General features: G+C 33.0%; 1 protein-coding gene across 1 annotated transcript in view; it reads right to left on the reverse strand.

The window, feature by feature from the left end:
- Positions 1 to 250: 250 nt before the first annotated feature.
- The window catches only part of LOC127720177 (exosome component 10-like), a 76,061-nt gene continuing 49,673 nt past the window's right edge, over positions 251 to 26,638 (reverse strand). The window contains exons 9-22 of the mRNA XM_052226645.1: positions 26,484 to 26,627; positions 25,898 to 26,088; positions 24,880 to 25,036; positions 22,636 to 22,784; positions 21,726 to 21,888; positions 19,362 to 19,497; positions 15,120 to 15,220; positions 10,679 to 10,753; positions 10,112 to 10,147; positions 8,263 to 8,341; positions 6,761 to 6,831; positions 5,197 to 5,374; positions 3,804 to 3,880; positions 251 to 362 (exon numbers count right to left, since the gene is read on the reverse strand). Coding sequence (XP_052082605.1) covers positions 267 to 362; positions 3,804 to 3,880; positions 5,197 to 5,374; positions 6,761 to 6,831; positions 8,263 to 8,341; positions 10,112 to 10,147; positions 10,679 to 10,753; positions 15,120 to 15,220; positions 19,362 to 19,497; positions 21,726 to 21,888; positions 22,636 to 22,784; positions 24,880 to 25,036; positions 25,898 to 26,088; positions 26,484 to 26,627 — 1,653 coding nt within the window. The 3' untranslated portion in view covers positions 251 to 266. The remainder of the gene's footprint in view (positions 363 to 3,803; positions 3,881 to 5,196; positions 5,375 to 6,760; positions 6,832 to 8,262; positions 8,342 to 10,111; positions 10,148 to 10,678; positions 10,754 to 15,119; positions 15,221 to 19,361; positions 19,498 to 21,725; positions 21,889 to 22,635; positions 22,785 to 24,879; positions 25,037 to 25,897; positions 26,089 to 26,483; positions 26,628 to 26,638) is intronic.

Consider the following 26,638-nt stretch of genomic DNA (forward strand, 5'->3'; position numbering starts at 1 on the left):
AATAACTTCTGAAAACTTTGACAAGAGAAATTGTTAAATCTCAGAGTACAAAAAGTATCATGTGTTTCAGAATCCTGATAGTCATACATTTTCTGTCTTATGATAACATCACAAAACTTAAAAGGATTGTTATGGACATTTTGCATGTTAAAGGTCATTTTTGTTTGTTTAGGATCCTGCAAGAATTGTATCACAAGGGAATCAAATTACCCCTAAACTCAAAAGAAGTACATGTAACTAAAGGCAGATCTACAAAGTTTGATATTTTATTTTGGCCATATTTGTGTCTTTTGAGATTTGTCCATTTTTCCAAACGTTGAACTCTTCGATGATTTAGCTGTTGAAAACTGTGGCTTATAAACCTAAAAATACACAAACAAATCACAATTAGCACATATCAATGCATTTAATAATCTTATCATTTAGATTAAACACAAGAGTGAACCAACGCCTGGTGAATCTGTAGTAAGTTAGAGTCCCTGAAGTGGATACCTCGGGTATGCAGGGTCGTTACGATAAAACACATAAAATGTAGAAAGTCTTGTAACAACAACACTGGAGAGACTGCTGCAGAAAATTTATTGAATGATCGACATGTTTCGGTGCCTAGGGCACCGTCATCAGGATACAAATATTACAGAAAGATTAGCTAAGATACAAAATCGGGTGGTATAAATACAACGTCATAGTAAGGCTACATTCTTGAAAATGAAAGTGAAAGTAAAGTAAGTATTTAGATAGAGAAAATATATAAATAGATTGTCAATATGAAAATGAAAGTAAAATAAAATTGTTCAAATCAATAGTCTTTGTTAATTATGCCTGGTTATTATTTGCTGAAAATGTTGTAAATAGAGTGTACAAATACATGTCTATCCCATAACTGTTCTGGTAATTCATCTAGACAAATAGTTTCGTCACTGCTGCTGGTAGTGAGATCAATAAGATTATCTTCTGTTAAGTCCATAACGTAACCGTATTCGTTGGTTATGTAGTTAGGTGTTGATTGAGGTGTATCGGTGCACGAAGTGTCAGATTCGGAGAGATATAGGTCTTGTTCTAGGATGTTGATAGGTGATCTTTGTAGTCCTGATGTGGAGGATGCTTGGTTGTCATAAGGTGAATTATTGCCTGGCACTATTTTGAATGTAGGTGTTCTGCCATTCCAATTTTTCTTTTGTAGGGCCTCAAATGGTGGCCTCCATTTTTGCACGGGTTTTGCCATTTCTCTTGGTTCATGCTTAAAGCTTATGTAATCTGCTATTGCTTTTTCTGGATGTTTGGTTTTTAGGTTGGTGATAGCGTTCGATTTCCTGGTGAATGTTGCTGTACAGTGTTTGCATTCAAACATGGTAGACACTGGTCCATGATTTCTTAGTGATGACGTCTGAGTGTTGAAATGCTGCAAAATGTTTTTGGGCACTTCTGGCATTTGAATCTTGGTGTGAATTTACCCGTTGTTTTTTTTCTCTTGGTTATTTTGGTGTTAGCCATATCTTTTATTGAGTCCCCACGGTTCGGTGCTACCAAATCTATAAATCAGAGCTTCTTCTGTACGAAGTCTGACGTTTATGTTTTGTGCTGTAGTAGTTATGCCTATGATGGTGACGTCGTTCTTATTGGATGGTCACAATGGTTACAAGAGAAAAGAAACAAAGGGTAAATTCACACCAAGATTCAAATGCCAGAAGTGCCCAAAAACATTTTGCAGCATTTCAACACTCAGACGTCATCACAAAGAAATTCATGGACCAGTGTCTACCATGTTTGAATGCAAACACTGTACAGCAACATTCACCAGGAAATCGAATGCTATCACCCACCTAAAAACCAAACACCCGGAAAAAGCAATAGCAGATTACATAAGCTTTAAGCATGAACCAAGAGAAATGGCAAAACCCGTGCAAAAATGGAGGCCACCATTTGAGGCCCTACAAAAGAAAAATTGGAATGGCAGAACACCTACATTCAAAATAGTGCCAGGCAATAATTCACCTTATGACAACCAAGCATCCTCCACATCAGGACTACAAAGATCACCTATCAACATCCTAGAACAAGACCTATATCTCTCCGAATCTGACACTTCGTGCACCGATACACCTCAATCAACACCTAACTACATAACCAACGAATACGGTTACGTTATGGACTTAACAGAAGATAATCTTATTGATCTCACTACCAGCAGCAGCGACGAAACTATTTGTTTAGATGAATTACCAGAACAGTTATGGGATAGACATGTATTTGTACACTCTATTTACAAAATTTTCAGCAAATAATTACCAGGCATAATTAACAAAGACTATTGATTTGAACAATTTTATTTTACTTTCATTTTCATATTGACAATCTATTTATATATTTTCTCTATCTAAATACTTACTTTACTTTCACTTTCATTTTCAAGAATGTAGCCTTACTATGATGTTGTATTTATACAACCCGATTTTGTACCTTAGCTAATCTTTCTGTAATATTTGTATCCTGATGACGGTGCCCTAGGCACCGAAACATGTCGATCATTCAATAAATTTTCTGCAGCAGTCTCTCCAGTGTTGTTGTTACAAGACTTTCTACACTTATCATTTAGAATTTTAATTTCAACACATCTACTTTAACTTACCCCTTATCCTATATCTTTATTTGTACACAAAAATTAATATTTGTGAATTTGATGAGATATATACATCTTTATTTGTACACCAAAAATAGTTTATCAAATTGATGAGAGATAGATCTCCTACACACTATGTTGTAAGTGCTCAAATTAGCATGTTGTTCATTTAAGATAAAAACCTTAAATGTACATTACAGCAGAATCTATCATGTCTACTAAACATTTTGTATATTTGTGGTTGACCTTTTAATCAAATCATGATCAGTAAAGATTCAGAGGTTTTCTGTGGCATAAAGACAGCTTATATCTAGTGTAATTTTCTTGCATTTTCTCTCATGGTATGAAATTTGATCATATTCACCATTGCTGGGGATATTTGCAAAAGTTTATAGACATAAGAAGATGTGGTATGAGTGCCAATGAGACAGCTCTGCATCCAAGTCACATTTTGTAAAAGTAAAACATTATAGGTCAAAGTACGGCCTTCAACACGGAGCCTTGCCTCACACCGAACAGCAAGCTATAAAGGGCCCCAAAAATGCCTAGTGTAAAACTATCCAAACAGGAAAACCAACGGTCTAATCTATATATAAAACGAGAAACAAGAAACACTTATGAACCACATCAACAAACGACAACCACTGAACATCAGATTCCTGACTTAGGACAGGTTCAAACAAATGCAGTGGGTGTAAATGTTTTAATAGGCACCAACCTTCACCCTACCTGAAACAATAGTGTATGTCTTTTTTACACTCTCTGTTCTGGTATTTGTCAAAACAGTTATGCCTTTTTCACCCTAGATTCGCTGCTTTTTACTATGTGTTTGGTTTTGATTAGGTCTTAATGCGTAAGAATAATGGAATTAAATTTTCAATGCTTAACTAACCACCTCTACCAATATTCCGTATAATCAATCAAATATGTCATGTTCAGGGGGGTATCTTGGGATAGTAACAGTCTTGAGAAAAAAAATTCCTTTGCCTAGCATAGTGGATCAGAAAATGTTTGGCATCTCTCAACTGGTATTTCTTTGCAAATACCCCTCAAGAACATAACATATTTTTTCAAAATAGTCTGACTGTTAGGTCAATATTGTATTTATGAACTTGTATAGCAATCTCCTAATGTTTTTGAACAGACAGCTGTAAGATACATGTATTTTTATGAAGAGTCTTACCTTGCTACCTCTTCCTCTCTTCCTCATTCCTGCATTTGGATCAAAGACCTTCTTCTTCTCTCCTTTAGAGGTCCCTCCTACAGTGAAATAAAGAGAATATTCAGTTATATGCTTGGAATGTAGCCAGTAATTTACACATAAACAGTCGATATGGCAAGAAACTTAATAGCTTGATGTGAATGTTATATACCTTTTTACAGTTAAAAAAGGAATAACACATTGACTTTACAAGGATTAGCAGTTTGCATTTCTTCTTATATCTATAGAGAAATTATCGCGAGAATTTATTTTTCCGATTGTTCAACAATCAACACAAATGCATGTTTAATTATTGTGATCAATACTTTGAAAATTTAAATACAATTTTTTCTTTTGGCAGCACCTATTCTCACTTTTCATATTAAATAATAAAAATATCACAAAATTTTCTGACTTTACAGTGAAACTAGACATGAAAGTAGTCCCAAAACTATATGTCATTTATTGTTCTATGATATTGCTGATTTTCTGCTTTTCTTTTTTATTCTAATTAATATTTATCCATTTCAGCTATTTAACAGATTATTAAAGTTCTAATTAATCTTTAACGCTAATCATAAAACTATTTCTTTTCTAATTTATCACCAAAATTGGACTAATAAATATAGAAAAATGGCATTTTTGTTTTTGATACCAATTTTATTGCAAGAATATCAAGACAAGCTGATATTCGAGCTGATGAAGTCGGTATCAAGAAACAAAATGCCGTTATTCTTTTTATCAGCAATTTGTCTTAACTATATGTTTTTTTTTGGCTAAGAATATGAATTAAAATGAAATAGTTAGTAAAACTATTTTTACACATACAAAAAGTTGTGATAGTTGTGTTTGGTTGTATGAATGAAGTCGCGTGCATTTCATTGATAAATTGACACAGATGGACATGAACATGTGACGTTGCTGCACTGATACATGACGTCATTGCCTAATATGAGTATCAAGTCCTGTCCATGATCTAGAAAATATTAGGCAGAAAGATCCAAGGGAAAATGTACAAATTGCCGATAAAACAACGTCCGAGATTATTTCCATCATTGACTATATATGTTTCTTTATCAAGTATTCTTCCATAAATAGTTTTGTTCATATATACTTTCACTACAAAATTTAAATTTCATGCTAAAAAAAACTAGATGCTGTGTATATATACTATCTTGCATTACTGTCACACTGTCAAAGTACTGCAAATTCTTAGGTTGAGATATGTTGATTCAATATGGTTCTGAAGAAATTGTTGAATATTCAATAATTTTTTTGGTGGTCAGTTCACCACTAAATCCATATTCAATAAAATCATCAAGGCTTGATTTTCAAAATTTAAAATGTAATATGAAATACATGTGAAAGTCCAAACCTTCAAATATATTCAAATTAACTTTGCTGTAATCATATGGTGTAAATTCTTCTGCAGGCTCCTCCTCCTCCTCTAATTCTAATGCTCCTTCTTCTTCCATTTTCCTCTTCTTTTTCCTCTTTCTGCTTGTCTCAGTATCTGTATCTTTACCAAGTATTCTTCCATGACCACTTTTGAGCTTCAAAATATATAATAAACTGTTAACACAGAGATATGTCTCACCTTTTTTGTAATCTTGATAATGCAAATGTTGAAATTAAAATAGCAATACTTTACATGTAAGTTATGTAAATATTCAAAGTCAATGAACCATGACTGAAGGTACACAGCTAAACAATCTTCATGGAAATGAGATGAACCAATGCTAATACAACTGCATACCAAATACCATTGACCTACCACTAACAGTCATTCCCTTTAAACAAACCTAAACACAAACACTAACCTATAAACTATGTAAAAGTTTCAAAGTCAATGAACCATGGTGAGGGGGCGGGGCTATATAATCTCCATGGAAACAAGACTTGCAAATGCCAATACATTTACATATCAAACATCATTGACTAAACATTAGCAGTTCATCTTAAACTGATCTAATCACAAACTAATACATGTAAACTAAGGAAAAGTTTCAAAGTCAATAGACCATGACTGAAGGGGTGTGGCCAAATAATCTCCATGAAAATGAGATGTGCCAATGCTTATACAACTGAATACCAAATATCATTGACCTACCACTAGTGGTTCCCAATAAACTGATCTAATCATAAACTAATACATTTAAACTAAGCCAAAGTTTCAAAGTCAATAAAAATGACTGAGGGGGCAGGGCCAAATAATCTCCATGGAAATGAGATGTGCGTAAGCTAATACTACTGCATACCAAATATCATTGACCTACCACTAGTGGTTCACCATAAACTAGACCTAATCACAAACTAATACATTGTTGACGCTGCTGCCGCTGTCGCCGACGCCGGAAACAGCATACCTATGTCTCGCTTTTTAACTCTGTCAAGGCGAGACAAAAACTAGAGTTTTGGGCTTCAATATGGAAAGAACTATAGCTGTCTACAGAGCATGACAGATATCCACCACTGCCCCTTTTTATTATTTCCAAGCATCTATTTTATAGAAATATGTCATAGATGCGAAGTATTGTGATTAGTGTTTTTGAGATAGTTTCAAACTTTACATATAAGAAATCAAGTAGTAAGACAATAAACAAGTGTTTTTTAGTTCTATGATAAGTATAATGAAACCATATCAATCCTGTTAATGCTTAACAAAAAAAACATTTGCTGCATCAGTTGTCTCATGCTCGCCTAGAGTGTGTGGTGTGGTGGGTTCGATCTCCTGCTGGGTCAAACCCGAATTTAAACTTGATGCATCTTCATTGACTCAGGATATCAGTCTAGTTCAAAGCAAGATATATTCGTTTCTCATTAACATATCATCAATAAACTATTTAAAAAAAAACATATGCTGTTGACAAATGTCAAATTGTTTATTTATATTAAAGTCTGTTTATGTAAATGCATAATTTTACATTTTACATACAAACCTTTCCAAATGGTTGTAACAAATCTCCTGTATCTTTTACTTCAACCTTTTGTCGCTTAGCTGGAGGTGGTCCTAAAGATGAAGAATTAAACATCATGGTAAGAATTAAAAATATCTACACCATGAAAATTCAGCATTCATACATTTTATTTTACTAAATAATAAGTGTGGTGTGGTAGCATTTTTGATGTACTATATATGGTAGCAAATTTGTTCTCTTGTTGGATTTTGATTATCAAGTCTTGATAAAAATAAATTTTAGTCTCTGAAAACTTGATTTATTTACGAGTTGTAATTGGTTATGAATTACATGTTGTACCTATCAGAAAGTGCGAGAAGATGTACTCCTATATCAATACTTTGTCTGTTATCTTTTGGTTAGTTGTTTTTTTTGGCTTCAATCCGATCTGATGAAATAAGCTCTTGTCTTTGTTGCTGCCTGCTATGTTTATATTTTTGTTTAAGAAATAATTCATGGAAGCCATAGATTTTTTGGAAATTTGCACATGGCCTGGGCCGTGATATTCAAAATTTATCCTGAGCGTAAGCGTTAATGATAAAATTTGTTGACTTGCTGAAATCAGTAAATGTGCGAATAATGCAATAGGATAGAAAACATAACAACACCTACCTCAAAACTCCATTAAAAATGCAATATTATCAGAATTTGAATTTGGAGGGTTAACGCAACCGAAAAACCTTCAGCTTTTCATTCGTATGACGTCATGTTTTGAAATGACTTTAATGCGCCAAAAACATTAATGGAATCTCTCAGAATTTTATTTTATTTTGATTTTGTACATTTTTCCTAGCTCTAATGCATTAGTTCTTATTTCTTATGCAACAGAATAAGAAGCAAGGTTGTGTAGTTTTTTTTCAATTGCAATTTTTTACACGGGGAAATTGGCATAGCGTTTGCACATAGGTTACGATACATGTGGATTTACATTGGATGTATATTGTAACAGCCATTATTATGTACATCTCTGAGTCTGCGCTAAGTATAGATATATCGAGAATTTTATCACAGTGTTGTTTACAAAGCGAAAGAAGCACGTCATATTAGAATGTTTTATAATTAGTCGTGAATAATATATTGAACGCTTCCTTTTATAAGTTAAAATTTAAGAGGAATTCTTGATTTAAACATAGATTTTCAATGATTATTGCATAGAAGTGATTTTTTATTTGTACATGGTTTTATTTTGATGTGATTTCAATGTGGTTAAATATTCTTATTCAGGAATAAATAAAAGTTTTCCAAAGTCTAATTACAGAACAATACTGTGATTCATTTATTTTCGTAAATAATAATTGTCATGGTTACTTGATTTTATGTTTTGAACAGTTTCTGGATATTACCTATAGAAAATTTCAATTTCATTGAACTCTTGGATGGTTCACCATTACCCACAAAATCCACACAATTAGTTCTCCACGAATTTTAATGAATCCTCAGTAAATTACTCCACATGAAATACTTCAGATAATTTTCATACATACCTGAAGATGTCGCTGGAGTAGGTGCAGTTTCTTTTCTCTTCACTGCTGTGTGTTTCATTAACATCCAGTTATTGAACACCTACAGTCAGAAATAAACAAAATTTCCTTAAAAATAACATTAAATTAAACTATCATCTATACCGTTATATGCAAGTGCCTTCAAAGAACTCCTCACAACTTTTTCTGGAACAGTCAAAATACAAAATATTGTTGACATTCATAAGTTCTTCTTTCGGCAACTTTTTTTAAATGGAGGTGCAAAGGTCCTGTTAATGGTTGAGGAGTTGCACAGCAGATAGACAAATAACTAAAATACAGTACAACCCGTCTGTAAAGGTCATCCTTGGGACCAAAGAAAAGTGACCTTTAAATAAAAGTCCAAAATATCTTAATATAATTGAGAATAAGTTGCTTCGCCAAGCGCAGCTGGATATGACCACAGAGGTCCAACCCTGAACAGTAGGGGCAAAAATGGACGCAATAATCACGCTTGATACAGGTCTGAATTTGGATTGTAATTAAATATTTGACACATAAAAGGTTTCTGACACAGAATAACTATAGTCAAAGAACTTAGAATTGGTTATATGATTTGAATTTATATTCAATTTTTTGCTTTTGTGTAATAAACTTTGCTGTTGCGAATTGACCCCCCCTCCCCCCACAAAATTTAAAAAAAAAAATTAACCCCCCCCCCCACCTTTTTTGCTTTTTTGCAATACCATATGCTGTTGCGTATTAACCCCCCACCCACACACACACTTTTTTTTTGCATAAAAAATATTTGAAGAATGTTTTTTTTCAATTTCTGAAATCTGAAATGAGAAAAAATTGACCCCCCCCCCCCCCCCCCCCCCCCCAAAAAAAAATCTTTCCCTCAAGATATGGTCATAATCTCAATTCAAATTTCCAATGGTGTTTGCAACCATAATTACCCATTTAAATTTACCATAGTGATAACTTAATCTATTTTATAATAGAATTTAAAATATGGTGTCAAATCTTTCATATGGATTTTTTCGTAAAAAAAAAATAGATGCAACATTTGCAGATATTTTTACTGGTCTTCCTTTGTAAATATGCATTTCTTTAAACATAATTTAAAAGCAGTGTAAGGGAGTTAATCAAAACATTGTATTTGGATTACCTCCCTTACACTGCTTTTAAATTGTCTTAATTGTTCATTAACCATTACTTTATACATAATTTAAAAGCAGTGTAAGGGATGTAATTCAAATGATGTATTTGAATTACCACCCTTACACTGCTTTAAATTATGTTTTGTACTAAGGTATTTGTCCATTAACCAGGACACCCTTGTTTTCCCCCTTTTTTTTGCCCCTAATTCCTAAACGGTTTGAGCCATAACCCCCCAAAGCAAATCCTAACCATCCCTTTGAGGTATGGAAACTTGTGGTATAATTTCAGAGAGATCCATACACCGTTCCACAAGTTATTGTTTGGAAACTAGAAAAATGCTTATTTTTGGCCACTAATTCCTTAACTGTTTTTACCATAACCCCCAAAATCAATCCCAACCTTCCTTTGGTGGTATTGAACCTTATGGTAAAATTTCATAAAGATCCATTCACTTAAACTAAAGTTATTGTGCGAAAACCAATGTGTCTTGGGACGACGACGCCAATGTCATACCAATATACGACTGCAAAAATGTTTGCGGTTGTATAAAAAAGACCTTAACAAAGTCACTCTAGCCAAAAATTAAGGTCATAATGATTACAATGTCACTCAGTTGACGTAGCAATTATACTTTACAATAGGGGTAGTGTTGATGAATTATCGTTGATATATCATTAAAGATTTCTATGTAACTGACTTTATGTCCTACCTGCTGATGTTTGTCATCTCTACTTTCTGGGAGATACTGTAAAAATAAAATAAAAGAATAAGTATTAATTATGTTTTTTTATCACTTCAATAACTTACATAGTCTCCATAATACCTATAATAACTTAGAAAAAAATGGAGAATATGTCCATGGGACACAGATGATGCCTCCGCTTGCACATGTTATAAAGGGGCATAACTCAAGAACGGTAAAAGTGACGCCACCCAAAATTGAACTTGATCTGTTTTTTATGATAATAAAAAAGCATGTTGTATAAGTTTCATAACATTTGGTTGAGGGAAACTAAAAGTTAGAGAACGGAAACCAATTTTGGGATGGACATATGGACGGACAAGGGTAACACTTAATGCCCCCTTCAGTCATGGCGGGGGGTATAAAAATTGAGTATTTCTATTCTTTGAACATATAATCACTGAACATCATTTTAGTAGTATTTATCATGTAATATTTCATACAGGATTATTATCTTGTTTAAATTATTCCTTCCTATTTCCCACCTACATCATGTTCATAGTTTAAGAAAATTTGCAATAACTATAGTATTACCTGTGATAGTGGACTGACAAAAGTGGCTGTTATTGCTGCTGCCATTCTCTGGGCTCTCGTCATTTCTTTGGGTGACTGAAATTCAAAACAGGGTTATCAATTAGAAACAAACATTAATATCCATCACATAACCTTTTTTAAATCTATCAGTTATAGTTTCGTTTTAAAATAGAATATTTCAGTTTTAAAGACATTGATGTAACCGCATTGTAGTGGTCAAAGTACTGTGGATTCATTTATTTTTGTGGGTACCAATTTTCGTGGATTAAAGAAAACTTGCATGTTCGCTGATATTAAATTTCATGGTTTTGACGAAGTCTGCATACAAGCCTATGAAAAAGTTGTTATTCGTTGAACATTTAATTTCGTGGTTCACCTTTACCCTCGAAATCCACGAAAATTGGTATCCAACGAATAATAATGAATCCACAATATAACATATCATTCACAATTTAATTTTTGATTGCATTAAGTATAAATGAAGATGATAATTCAATTCCACAACTGTCTTTTCTTTTGTGTGATATAAAATAATATTCATGCAATACATATTTGAATAAAGTTATAAATAAAAGAAAAATGTGTCCATGGGACACACAAGCCCTTACATGTAAATATGAAAGAGGCAATGTACTAATTCAAACCTATTATCATTTTGTTTTCTTTAAAACTTAATGACATTTGTTTCTGTATGTTGTCATTAGAGATTGCAGGAGGGTTTGAGTGCTCTCCTTGGTCAATAATAAACAGTAAAGGAGTAACTCGAGAATGGAGAAAAAGACGCCACCTAAATTCAAACTTGATCTGTGTCTGGTCTTTTATACCTCAGACTGTCCTATATGGAGTTATTTTCTTTCAGAACAATAGGTCATTCTTTCGAAGAATCAACCCGGACGATACCATGTTTCAATGAAATATGCTTCAAGGCATAAAATAATGACCTGTGTGAGGTCATTATTTACCTTGATAAAAATGCAAACTATAATTTACTTCAAAATTTAATTCGTTTGATAGTTTGTTGTTGCCAATTAGGGAATTAATTTTTAAAGTTCAATCTTTGATAGGTTTAAAAAAAAAATGTCATTGACCGGCATTTTAACTTTTGATACAAATAATGTGAAGTTTTGTTAATTTATCACTACAATATAGGGACATTATCATATATGTGAGATGAATTTTAATGTACATGTAAAACTTTCCATAACACTTTTTAAAAAAGCCAGATTTAACACATTCATATGTAAGATTTTGAAAATCTTATTGATTCACACTGAATATGAAATCATACTGTGACCTACTTGTATTGATATTTGTTTTCGTGTTACATGTACATGTATCCCGATTTCTTGCTCTCTTCGTGTCAGTTCTTAACTTTTTTTACATTTATGTATACCTTTTACTCTATCAAATGATCAACTAATTAAATATTCTTATATTCTATTGAATAACATCCACTTACCTCACAATGGGGTTGGGTGGAGAGGGGGGAGGGTAAAGAATTAAATCCTGACCATTTGTTTAAAAAAAATGTATTGCCATTCAAAAGAAAATTATTCTGAATATTTCATTAGATTTGATTAAAATTGTTGTAAAAATTATCAGTTTTTCTGCAATAATAATATCATTACAAATAGAATAAAATGCTCCACTGAGCGCAGCTTGATACGACCGCAGAGGTCGAACCCTGAACAGTTGGGGCAAGTATGGACACAACATTCAAGCTTGATACAGCACTGAATTTGGATTGTGATTAAATATTTGACAAAGCATAGGTTTCTGACACAGAATGAATGTTTAATTTACCTATTCAACCATATCATTATTATTTGCTTTTATATATAAATCAGAAATAACCAATTTAAAATGGAAAATTTTAAAGGAAAAAAAGGGAAAAAAAATCCCCCCCCCCCGAAATTTGTTTAACCCCCTTATGGTTCATCACCCCCAAACTCAATCCCAGCCTTCCCTCTGTGGTATGGTACCTTGCAGTACAATTTCAGAGAGATCTATACACTTGAATACAAGTTATTGTCTGGAAACTAGAAAAATGCTTGTTTTTTTTGGCCCCAAATTCCTAATCGTTTAGAGCAATTACCCCCAAACTCAATCCCAGCTTTCCCTTTGTGATATGGAACATTATAGTACAATTTCATAAAGATCCATACACTAACACACAAGTTATTGTCCTGAAACTAGAAAAATGCTTGTTTTTTGCCCCTTTTTGGCACCTAATTCCAAAAAATTTGAGGCAATTACCCCCAAAATCAATCCCAGCCTTCCCTTTGTGGTATGGTACCTTGCAGTACAATTTCAGAGAGATTCATACACTTGAACACAAGTTATTGTCTGGAAACTAGAAAAATGCTTATTTTTAGCCCCTTTTTGGCCCCTTATTCCTAAACATTTTGGTCAATTACCCCCAAACTCAATTCCAGCTTTCCCTTTGTGATATGGAACCTTGTAGTACAATTTCAGAAAGATCCATACACTTACACACAAGTTATTGTCATGAAACTAGAAAAATGCTTGTTTTTTGCCTCTTTTTTGGCCCCTAATTCCTAAAATTTTGAGGCAATTACCCCCAAAATCAATCCCAGCATTCCCTTTGTGATATGGAACTTTGTGGTACAATATCAGAGAGATCCATACACTAACACACAAGTTATGTCTGGAAGTTACAAAACTGCTTATTTTTGGCCCCTTTTTGGCCCCTAATTCCGTAACTGTTGTTACCATAACCCCCAAAATCAATCCCAACCTTCCTTTTGTGGTATTGAACCTTGTGGTAAAATTTCATAGAGATCCATTCTCTTAAACTAAAGTTAGAGTGCGAAAACCAATGTGTCTTCGGACGACGACGACAACACCAACATCATACCAATATATATAACAACATAGCACCCCTTCCATAAACTAAATGAGTACAATAAATTACTTACAAAGTGACTTGTATTTTTCATACACCGGTCATTATTGAGTGGTAGCAATTCATTTGTGTCTTACTTCATGCAGTTACAGTAATATTGTTATGATGTCTGGATAATGATTTCTAACATTTATATCTAGATTAATTAGTTAGTTTTATTTCACATTCTAAATGAGCAGTAGGGCGTATTAAAACCTGAATGCATTAGAAAGGAATATCCCACTTTAGTGTGGTCGGTAAAATAGGATGCTGATTCTGCAAATCTTTGTAGAAAATAATATTTTTTTGACGGTATATAAGTCAGATAATGCATATTTTAAGGTTTTTCTTGTCATAGAACACACCTCAGGGTGTCAGGATTACCCAACGAAAGACCTCCCTAAGGTTGGTCTTTCATTTGATCAATCCTGACACCCCTAGGTGTATTCTTCAACAAGAAAAACCTTAAAATATGCATTATCTATAACATAATAAGCATTGTGTATAAGTTTCCAAAGTTTGGTTGAGGCAAAGTTAAGTTAGAGTGCGGAAACAGCAAATTCATCAATTTTTCCATTTATGAAGGTACATTACTTATATTAAGAATGATGAACTTGATCTGTGTTTGTTGGTAATAAGCATTGTGTATATGTTTCATAACATTTGATTGAGACAAACTAAAGTTAGAGAAAGGAAACCAATTGCAGGAAGTATATAGTCCATACCTAGACATGTATAGCCGCAAGGGCATAAAAAAGATAAGAATATCCTAAAAACTTTTGTCAAGGTTGCCATTTTTCAAAGTTGAATATTCTATGTTCTTTTATGTTTACTTTATAAAGTCTTAATAAGTTGTGGTACAAGATATAGAAGTCTATAAAAAATATATTTGTATCTTTTAGACTTTTATACCACAATTCATTTCTTGAATTTCATAACTATATTTAAAACCTTGCAAAACTAAACTTGTACACTGTGAGTTTAAATATTATGGCTTCCATTTATTGCTGCAATTGTTGATCAACTTAATCAAATATGAGAGATTAATTTACAACCTTTAAGAAAATGCCGCATATAAATATAACAATTGGTATTTGAAGTGTACATTCTAATTCATGCAATTTTAATCCTGTCCCATTTTGATTCTACTGTAATTAATGGACTATTCATCCATATATATATGTTCAATCAAATATATGTATCTATTACCAATGGATATTAGACAGTACTGTTTTAGGTTATCAGAGGGAACATTGATTTTGCTGTAGACTAATTCAAGAATATTAAAGGGTAGCACTTATGTGATATCAAAGAGTCTGTTGATTTTGTGGTTAGATGTGATCATATAGTTCTTTAATAAACCCTTCTATCAGAAGACACAACGAAGAATAGCAACTTTTCCTTTGACACATGCGTATTATTTGTGCCAAATATTTAACAATTTTAACATACTTCTTTTCATTCACTTTGTTTAAATGAAACAATGCTCACATGAAAGGATTTTTTAAATTAGTAATCTTCATAACTTGCACTTACATAATTTTCAAACACTGTTAGAATAGGTTTTTTCTTCAGTATAGTTATATTTTCTTTACTATTTCCAAACATGGTTGGATTCTCTTTCATTATTGAAGGATCTGAAATACAAAAAATATAACTGTTGATGATAAAATTAAGAATGATAACGGAGAATGTGTCAAAGAGATAACAACCTGACCGGAGAGCAGAAAACAGCCGAAGGCCACCAATGGGTCTTCAACACAGCGAGAAAATCCTGCATCTGGAGACGGGCTTCAGCTGGTCCCTAAACAAAAATGTGTACTACTGTGGATTCATTTATTTTCGTGGGTACCAATTTTCGTGGATGAAGGAAAACTTGCGTGTTCGTGGATATTTAATTTCGTGGTTTTGACGATGTCTTCATACAAGCCTTTAGAAAATTTGTCATTCGTTGATCTTTTAATTTCGTGGTTCACCGATACCCACGAAATCCACGAAAATTGGTATCCAACAAATAATAATGAATCCACAGTAGTTCAATGAAAATGGACGTCACACTAAACTCCAAAACATATAAATGAACAAAAATTTAAAAACATACAAGACTAACAAAGGCCAGAGGCTCCTGACTTGGGACAGGCGCAAAAATGCGGTGGGATTAAACATGTTTTGTGAGAACTCAACCTCAATGAATTTATTTTTGTGGATATTAATTTTCGTTAATTGAGGAAAAATTTGTATTTTTGTGGATACTTCATTTCATGATTTGTTTTTTTTAGAAAATTCTGCATACAAGCTGGTAGAAATTTATTATAGTGTTGAACATTTTTTGTTCACCTATATCCACAAAATTAAACATCCCATGAATAATAATTAATCCAAATTACTATTCAAACACCTTCTTTGAAAAATAAGCTACATTACTTAACATGATTTACTGACTGACCTGCTCTTTAAATTTATAGAAATGACTACATATTGTTCTGCAGGTGAATATTTATCAGTGCTTTGAATACAGCAATGCTATATTTTATATGTACATTGTATAATGTAATTCTGAAAATTTGACTAAGATGATATCATATAGTATCAACATGTACAGCCAAGTCAAAATGTTTTAAAAAAGAAAAAAAGTTATAAAATTATATTTTAACTAAATTTTCAGATGATGAATTTGGCAATTTTTACAATCATTTGGATCTTTCTTGGGTAAAGTTCATCTAGAATGATTCAGCAATTCAGAACTCCTGAAATTATCTTTCCAACCAACACAGTTTTAACAGTTCAGTAGCAAAATGAAAACACATTTTTTAAGTTGGCCTAAAATAAGACCAACAAAGCTTATTGTGGAGACTTACCCAGTAAACATGGTGTGTTACCCAGATTTTGATACTTCTGTTGGTATGACATATCATGTGTACAGTTTAACAGACTGTCTGGGTTATATAAGGGAGTATTGGTCAGACTTACCCAGTAAGCATGGTGTGTTACCAAGATCTTGATACTTCTGTTGGTATGACAAATCATGTGTACAGTTTAAAAGACTGTCTGGGTTATATTTGGGAGTTTTGGTGAGACTTACCCAGAAAGCATGGTGTGTTACCCAGAACTTGATACTTCTGTTGGTATGACATATCATGTGTACAGTTTAACAGACTGTCTGGGTTATATTTGGGAGTATTGGTGAGACTTACCCAATAAGCATGGTGTGTTACCCAGATCTTGATACTTCTGTTGGTATGACATATCATGTGTACAGTTTAAAAGACTGTCTGGGTTATATTTGGGAGTATTGGTCAGACTTACCCAGTAAGCATGGTGTGTTACCCAGATCTTGATACTTCTGTTGGTATGACATATCATGTGTACAGTTTAACAGACTGTCTGGGTTATATTTTGGGTGTATTGGTGAGACTTACCCAGTAAGCATGGTGTGTTACCCAGATCTTGATACTTCTGTTGGTATGACATATCATGTGTACAGTTTAACAGACTGTCTGGGTTATATTTGGGAGTATTGGTGAGACTTACCCAGTAAGCATGGTGTGTTACCAAGATCTTGATACTTCTGTTGGTATGACATATCATGTGTACAGTTTAACAGACTGTCTGGGTTATATAAGGAAGTATTAGTGAGACTTACCCAGTAAGCATGGTGTGTTACCAAGATCTTGATACTTCTGTTGGTATGACATATCATGTGTACAGTTTAACAGACTGTCTAGTTTATATAAGGGAGTATTGGTCAGACTTACCCAGTAAGCATGGTGTGTTACCCAGATCTTGATACTTATGTTGGTATGACATATCATGTGTACAGTTTAACAGACTGTCTGGGTTATATAAGGGAGTATTGGTGAGACTTACCAAGTAAGCTTGGTGTGTTACCCAGATCTTGATACTTCTGTTGGTATGACATATCATGTGTACAGTTTAACAGACTGTCTGGGTTATATTTGGATGTATTGGTGAGACTTACCCAGTAAGCATGGTGTGTTACCCAGATCTTGATACTTCTGTTGGTATGACATATCATGTGTACAGTTTATTAGACTGTCTGGTTTATAAGGGAGTATTGGTCAGGCTTACCCAGTAAGCATGATGTGTTACCCAGATCTTGATACTTCTGTTGGTATGACATATCATGTGTACAGTTTAACAGACTGTCTGGGTTATATAAGGAAGTATTGGTCAGATTTACCCAGTAAGCATGGTGTGTTACCAAGATCTTGATACTTCTGTTGGTATGACATATCATGTGTCCAGTTTAACAGACTGTCTGGGTTATATTTGGATGTATTGGTGAGACTAACCCAGTAAGCATGGTGTGTTACCCAGATCTTGATACTTCTGTTGGTATGACATATCATGTGTACAGTTTAAAAGACTGTCAGGGTTATATTTGGGAGTATTGGTCAGATTTACCCAGTAAGCATCGTGTGTTACCAAGATCTTGATACTTCTGTTGGTATGACATATCATGTGTACAGTTTAACAGACTGTCTGGGTTATATAAGGGAGTATTGGTGAGACTAACCCAGTAAGCATGGTGTGTTACCCAGATCTTGATACTTCTGTTGGTATGACATATCATGTGTACAGTTTAACAGACTGTCTGGGTTATATAAGGGAGTATTGGTGAGACTTACCCAGTAAGCATGGTGTGTAACCAAGATCTTGATACTTCTGTCATGTCTGTTGGTATGACATATCATGTGTACAGTTTAACAGACTGTCTGGGTTATATAAGGGAGTATTGGTGAGACTTACCCAGTAAGCATGGTGTGTTACCCAGATCTTGATACTTCTGTTGGTATGACATATCATGGGTACAGTTTAAAAGACTGTCAGGGTTATATTTGGGAGTATTGGTCAGATTTACCCAGTAAGCATGGTGTGTTACCAAGATCTTGATACTTCTGTTGGTATGACATATCACGTGTACAGTTTAACAGACTGTCTGGGTTATATTTGGATGTATTGGTGAGACTTACCCAGTAAGCATGGTGTGTTACCCAGATCTTGATACTTCTGTTGGTATGACATATCATGTGCACAGTTTAAAAGACTGTCTGGGTTATATTTGGGAGTATTGGTCAGATTTACCCAGTAAGCATCGTGTGTTACCAAGATCTTGATACTTCTGTTGGTATGACATATCATGTGTACAGTTTAAAAGACTGTCTGGGTTATATTTGGGAGTATTGGTCAGATTTACCCAGTAAGCATGGTGTGTTACCAAGATCTTGATACTTCTGTTGGTATGACATATCATGTGTACAGTTTAACAGACTGTCTGGGTTATATTTGGATGTATTGGTGAGACTTACCCAGTAAGCATGGTGTGTTACCCAGATCTTGATACTTCTGTTGGTATGACATATCATGTGTACAGTTTAACAGACTGTCTGGGTTATATAAGGAAGTATTAGTGAGACTTACCCAGTAAGCATGGTGTGTTACCAAGATCTTGATACTTCTGTTGGTATGACATATCATGTGTACAGTTTAACAGACTGTCTGGGTTATATAAGGGAGTATTGGTGAGACTTACCCAGTAAGCATGGTGTGTTACCCAGATCTTGATACTTCTGTTGGTATGACATATCATGTGTACAGTTTAAAAGACTGTCTGGGTTATATTTGGGAGTATTGGTCAGATTTACCCAGTAAGCATGGTGTGTTACCAAGATCTTGATACTTCTGTTGGTATGACATATCATGTGTACAGTTTAACAGACTGTCAGGGTTATATAAGGGAGTATAGGTCAGACTTACCCAGTAGGCATGGTGTGTTACCAAGATCTTGATACTTCTGTTGGTATGACATATCATGTGTACAGTTTAAAAGACTATCTGGGTTATATTTTGGATGCTTGTACATGCTAGGTTCCTTGATTTTATGTGTTGTGACCTGAAAATATATGTAGAAAAATCTTTTTTTTTTTTTTTATTCTTCATCCTTTTGTTTTCTTCATTTCATCATACTCTTAAACTGTAAACCAACTAATTTTCGAGACTTTCGTGAGTAGAAAAATAGCGCGAATATAAATCGTCACCAATATGTAAAACTTGGATCTTTCCTTATTCAAATACATCAATAAAATGTGAAAATTGTGAATTTTAATCGCCACAAAGTGGGCTAGAAAGAGTGAAACGCGAAATAAAGTATCCACAAAAAATAATTTGGTTTACAGTATATATATGTGTAAATATTTGATGGACTAATTTATTTTTATACACTCAGTTCAAATTGATTGATAAAATGTTTTACATTCAGTATTATATATGCATCATGCATTTGTATGACAATCATATATCATTTCTTAACTTCCAATCTAAATCACATTAGATATGTGCTTGCTCATAAGGTAACAGTAAGTAGCTTGATATATCACCTTATCCTTCATCTTTTCAATGGGATATGACTTATTTAGCTGAAAATGAATGCCCCTGCTGCTTTGTGAGGGTAAATATATATATAGCAAAGACCTTCTACCCTTTTGAGGTAGGTTGAAAATGTAATTTGATTTCAAGAATATTTCATAAATATTATTAACAGGAGAAATTGGATGTTCTGACAGCTAAACATGTAGAGCTACCAAAGGTTTCCAAATAGATAGTATTGTCTGGACTTAAAAAAATAAAAGTCCAATGTCAAACTCAATAAAATGAACGAATTCAAATATTTCAGATCTTTTATGAAAATTTGAGGTTATCATAATTAAAAAAAGATTCAATATGATTGCCAATAAGACAATTGTCTAAAAATATAGACCAAAGGTCAAAGATATAAAGATTGATTGATTAAATGTTGTTTGCTTTAGCATCCCCTCAAGCTAGTAAGGAAAATAATCCTAACCTAAAGACCAATGATCCGGAAATTTGAATTGAAATGACTTAAAAAGTTTGAGCCTCTTTTTTCAAACTCGAAATTATTCACACTAGATTCATAGCATCAACAAACTTGTTTTGACTGTTTCATCACATTTACTCCATGAATGTCCTTACAGTTAAACATTCAATAACAGTTAATGGAATGCAACAGTTCAAAATTGAAATGATTTTAATGGAAAATTTTTCAGACATAGCTTTCGTTTTTTTTTATTTAAAGGACAAATTAAAACTGGAAGTTTTACGACAATACTCAAGTACAGGTAATTCCAGATTCATTTTCGGGATTTCTTCTGTTTATCAAATGATAGGAAATCATGGGAATTTTTTATTTGATCATCTTTAAAAGTGTTTAATTTAGCATAAAATCATTTTGCATTTAACGAATAAGTGTCCAATCTGGTTAAGACAATTTCACTCATGCGTATTATATAGTAAATGAAACACGTTTGACCCATGAATAATTACTTTTTTCTACGTAAATTAAATCCAGTTTTAAATCAGATTTGTTGATTATCTTTGCTCAAAAGTAATAAAATGACGAAGAAAATTGTCCTGGAATTTTAATTTCTTTAAAATTTTAGTTCTGAGCTTGTGATCACTGTAAGGTGCATATTAAAAAACAAAGGTAAAAAGTGATTAGAGATCATTAGCCAATATTTCCCGAAGGCATTAATATGGTTATTAGGAGGGCCCTCATGATTATCATACTACACTGGAGTGGCAGTTTTATTACAGGAAATGGATTACAAAACAAAAACCAGTGCATAATGGCATAGAAACCCGATCTCAATGAAATGACCGAAATTATTTCTGTCAAAAAAATAAAATTTGTCTTAAATCCCAGTCTGACATTTAGGACAAATAGCTTTCAGTTTAAGTCATGACTGGCAAATATGACAGTTTCCAGACCCTTGCTACAGACTGCATATTTTAAGGAAGAAAACCCTTAACAAACATATTTTTTTTGCCTCATACCCAGTGGAAATATTAAAGACCAAGGGGTCTTTTTTTAATAGACTAGTATCCCTAACATTGGAACAATTCTTATTGTCGTAAAAGTGACATGAGGAGTAACAATGCACACATTGTCGTGCTTAGCATACATACCCCCAATCATAATTCGAAGTATCAGAAACCTGGAAGTAAGTGTCATAAAGATACGATAAGCTTCCACACTTTGCAACTCATCACTGTTAAGCTGCTGACCAAATATAATAGTGAATGTGTAATATGGTAAATGCTTACTGTAGTAAGAGGTACTTCTCTAGCTTCCATTACAATATTATGTATTTCTATCAGATACTGTCTGACCAGTGGAGGTATAGGGTTACAGCAAGCAAGCACACCTTGTCTCTCTCTAGGCAAAATTTCACTTATTTGTAATAACATGTGGTTTGGTAATACATAGCTGAAAAGAAACAGATATAAGATAATGTTACAATCCGTTGAAGGTCTTGATATTACATTAAAAGTCCATGGGCCTTGTTGATAATTGACTTGATTGGAAAAATCCCATGTTATGATCTTTTTATCAATTAGACACTTAAAGAAGGCACACTAAGATCTCTTCATTGCGAAGCTATTCATGTTGATTTTTTTTTGAAGCAAAGTCCATATGAAGTGGTAGTATACTTCTATCATTGGTCCATTAACACACTGTCTGCATTCAATGGATAGAAGTAAATGTCTTCATAAATTAGATCATAATCTTCATTATCACACATAAGGTTACACTGTAAATGTGTGAAAAATAGACTAGTGGTTGTTGTTTGTTGATGTATATCATATTCAATGGTTTTGGTTTGTTGTTTTGTACTTGATCAGGCTGTCAGTTTTCACATTTGAGTTGTTTTACATTTGTCGTTTCAGGGCCTTTTAAAGCTTGCTAAGCGTTATGGGTTTTGCTTATTGTTGAAGGCTGTACAGTGATCTATAGTTGCTAGTTTCTACGTCATTTGGTCCCTGGTGGAGAGTTGTATTATTGGCGATCAAACCACATCTTCTTATTTTTATATATTATATGTTGTTTTTCATATCAGCAATCTGTTTCATTTTTTTTTAAATTGGACCTTGGACAGAGGCCACAGTTTGAAGTATCAAGATGATACCAGAGTTGATATGATAATAAGAAGCAAATTGGAATGAGATTTCTCACCCTATACTTTCATCCTCCACTCTAGCTATTCTGTCTCTCCATGAATATAAGTTTTTCAATGCGGCTAATTGTCTAGAGTTAAACACTTTCTTACTCTTCTTGTATAATTCCATGTATAAACCATCTGTGTATATAGGTTTTCTGTATACCTATAAACAATGAAATATTTAGAAAACTTCTTCCATATGACATACTGTAAAAGAATATATTTTCACAATTTCAATGCATAAACTTTTTGCCTTGAGATTAAATTCATGAAATGGAAAAAAATATTGTTGATTGGTACAAAGTATTTGCAATGGTGAAATAATCAAAGAATAACCATGGCGCTTAACTTAACATGTTTACAATATTTACAAATATCTTTCCATCTTACTTCAATATAGACATGTATGATGTGTGTTTCCAATTCATTATTTACACTTAACCTGTGTGCCTCATTTTTTCATGAGCACCATTTTTGGTATGGTATAAGGCTTCACATGGTTCAAAGGGTAGTTTGTAACATTCAATAGAATAGTATTCTTCTATTTGTTTATTGCAGAGTTAAATAGTTTGAATGAAAATTTAGACTGAAATATGAGGGTACCAGCAAATGGCATTTTTTTAAGGGAGGGCTTTACTTTTCTGATGATACACAAAAGACAACTGAATGAAATATGTTCAAATAGTTAATATATCTGCCTTCAGTGTTTTCACAAGGATGGTTAATTTCAAAGGTCAAGTTAAGTCATAAATCATAAATAAACTGTTATCATAGAAATATGTCTCACCTTTTTGTAATTTTGATAATGCAAATGTTGAAATTAAAATAGCAATACTTTAACATGTAAGTTATGCAAATATTCAAAGTCGATGAACCATGACTGAAGGTACATGGCTAAACAATCTCCATGGAAATTAGATGTGCCAATGCTAATACAACTGCAAACCAAATACCATTGACTTATTATAAGTCGTTCCCTTTTAACAAACACAAACTATGTAAAAGTTTCTAAGTCAATGAACCAAGATGAGGGGGTGGGGCTATAAAATCTCCATGGAAATGATACTTGCAAATGCCAATAAATTTGCATACCAAATATCATTGACTTAACATTAGCAATTTGGCAGTTCATCTTAAACTGATCTAATCACAAAATAATAGATGTAAACTAAGCAATAGTTTCAAAGTCAAAAGACCATGACTGATAGCAATTTTTCTATTTGTAAACACGCATAACTCTAGAACAGTTGAGTATATGTTTTATAACATCTGGTTGAGACAAACTAAAGTTTGAGAACGGAAATGAAAAATTCAGCAATTTTCATGTTTATACAAGGACATAACTCAAGAATGGTAAAAGTGCCCCACCAAATTTCGTACTTAATCTGTATTATGTAGTAATAAGCATTGTGTATAAGTTTCACAACATTTGGTTGAAGCAAACTAAAGTTAGAAAACGGAAACAAAAAATTTGTACTTGATCTTAGTTTTGTGGTAATGAATATTGTGTATAGGTTTCATAATGTTTGGTTGGGGCAAACTTAAGTTACAGAATGGAAAATAAAAATTTTGCAATCTTTCAATTTATAAAGGGGCATATAAACGCAATAATGGTTAAAGTGACACTACCCAAATTCAACTTGATCTGTGTTTTATCAGTGGAAGTCAAAATTGAACATTGCATTGTATAAAGCATTGATTGTAGTTGATTCAACTATAATCATGGACAAAGGAAGATAACTCCAATTTTAAAAATTACTTGATATTTAAAAGAAAATAAAATTTTTGCAATTTGTCCATTTATAAAGGGGCATAACTCTAGAACGGTTAAAGTGACACCACCAAAATTCAAACTTGATCTGTGTTGTGTGGTAATAAGCATTGTGTATAAGTTTCATAACATTTGGTTGAGGCAAACTTAAATTAGAGAACAGAAACTAAATATTTTGCAATTTTTCCATTTATAAAGGGGCATAATTCTAGAACGGTTACACTGACGCCACCAAAATTCAAACTTGATCTGTGTTTTGTGGTAATAAGCATTGTGTATAAGTTTCATAACATTTGGTTGAGGCAAACTCAAGTTAGAGAACGGAAACCAATTTTGGGACGTACGTACATACAGACGGACAAGGGTAAAACTTAATGCCCCCACCGCTACGGCGGGGGCATAAAAATGCAGTTTTCTTAATAATGAGGGTTCATTCCTTGAAACTTTTATTGAGTCTCTATATGTTTACTATCAAACTATTACAGACCTGTGCACAGACTCGAGTACTCTTCTGTATTACAGAATGAAGAAGATTATTCTGTTCATTTCCTCTCTCGATCAGTTCATTTCTCATCCTGTCATAGATATACAGTAAATAGTGTGTGTCTTCTCTGGCATACTTGATTAATTCTTCAGGAAGTGGTCTGTAAATAAACATGAAATAGATATAATAATACTAAATGTGTATTGCCTTCTTAATTCTTCGGTGAAAATGGCAAAAAATGTGTGTCCTGTCTGGTATACTTATTGCTAACCAAATGAAACTTTTCCACAGAACAATTTCCTATTGGTCAATCTATTTAAAATTTTGTCAGTTCTATTTTCCCATTGAATAAATACAATAGCTACTGTTCTCCGTAGTTTATTCACTTGGATCTTTAAATTTCTTCTAACAGAAATCTATCACTCATTAATTAATTCACCAAAGTAAAAAAAAAATCTTCCTTGTAGATGAAAATATATTTTTCAACTCACAAAACTACAAGTGATGATGTATTTATTCATATCAATAATATATTTTCAATCTGTTCAATATATATAAACACTGATTTAATCATAAAAAGTTGATTGCTGACAAAAATTTTAGCATTGTTCCTATTGAAATAAATAATGTGTTTCTTCTTTAACTCACTTTCTTGTTCTCTACAGAGGGTCTAAAAATAAACATGACACAGATACTGCAAAAATCTGGCATTTTCTTATTAATTCTTCAGGGAGGTAAAAAAAACAAAACAAACAATGTCTGTTTTCCCTGATATAGTTGATAAATTCTTTAGGGTATGCTTTAATAATAAAACAACATAAATGTATGGTAATGCATATCTTCTGTGGAATTACTTTATGAATTTTCAGAGAAGAATTACCTACTCTCATGAACACTGAATTGTATACCCTTTGTTTAACTGCAATCATGCATATTTCACTTCACAAGAAATAATGCTGACAAAACAAACAGACAATTGGATTTTCTGTGAGAGTTGTGGTATATAATATTCAGGAATTACCTGATTCTCCAATCAGCTAACTGATACTGCTTATCAGCCTCTACCTGGCAATATACTTGTAACAAATGTGCCAGGGAATGCCGTGCCATATTCAACACTCTGGCAGCCTGTCCTGTATCAAACATGTTGATAATGTATAACCCCAAATCTCTTTGCAACCAGCCAATGTCCATATCTGCACCATGTAACACCTAAAACACATATTAGCATTGTTTCATAGTTTATACAATGTTCTTCTAAAACTAAATTAATTGCAAAAGGGACCCTATACTTTCAAAATGAAACAACAAGGAAGAATACTTAAAGAGAACTTTATTTCATTTTGCACTCATTTTTTTGACAGTAGTGCATTTTGGATTTTTTGGATGTCAAAACATTTAAATATTGTTTGTATCTTAATTGCCTCCGTTTTATAGTAATCTATTTGTAAGGAAAATTAATGTTTTTGTTGTTCTAATAAAAGAACTGATATTTTACCAAATCTGAACCAGAATGGATATAAATGACAGGATAATGAATAATGCAAATTAAATGGCCTATTTAAAGAAAATTAGCTATCAACATTGAAAATAGTTTATAATAGTACCTTTAGTATACAGGGATCGGTAAAAACCACATTCAGTAAATGAAGTTCATTCCTAAGTTCTAATGTGTCTATAATATAGTCATTCGTTCTGGTAGAGATCTGCATCAGACATGTCAATCCTTGGAATGATCTGTACGAATGGTGCTGAAATAAAC

This window comes from Mytilus californianus, unplaced genomic scaffold (genome assembly GCF_021869535.1).
Source record: "Mytilus californianus isolate M0D057914Y unplaced genomic scaffold, xbMytCali1.0.p SCAF_11, whole genome shotgun sequence".
Lineage (NCBI taxonomy): Eukaryota > Metazoa > Mollusca > Bivalvia > Mytilida > Mytilidae > Mytilus > Mytilus californianus.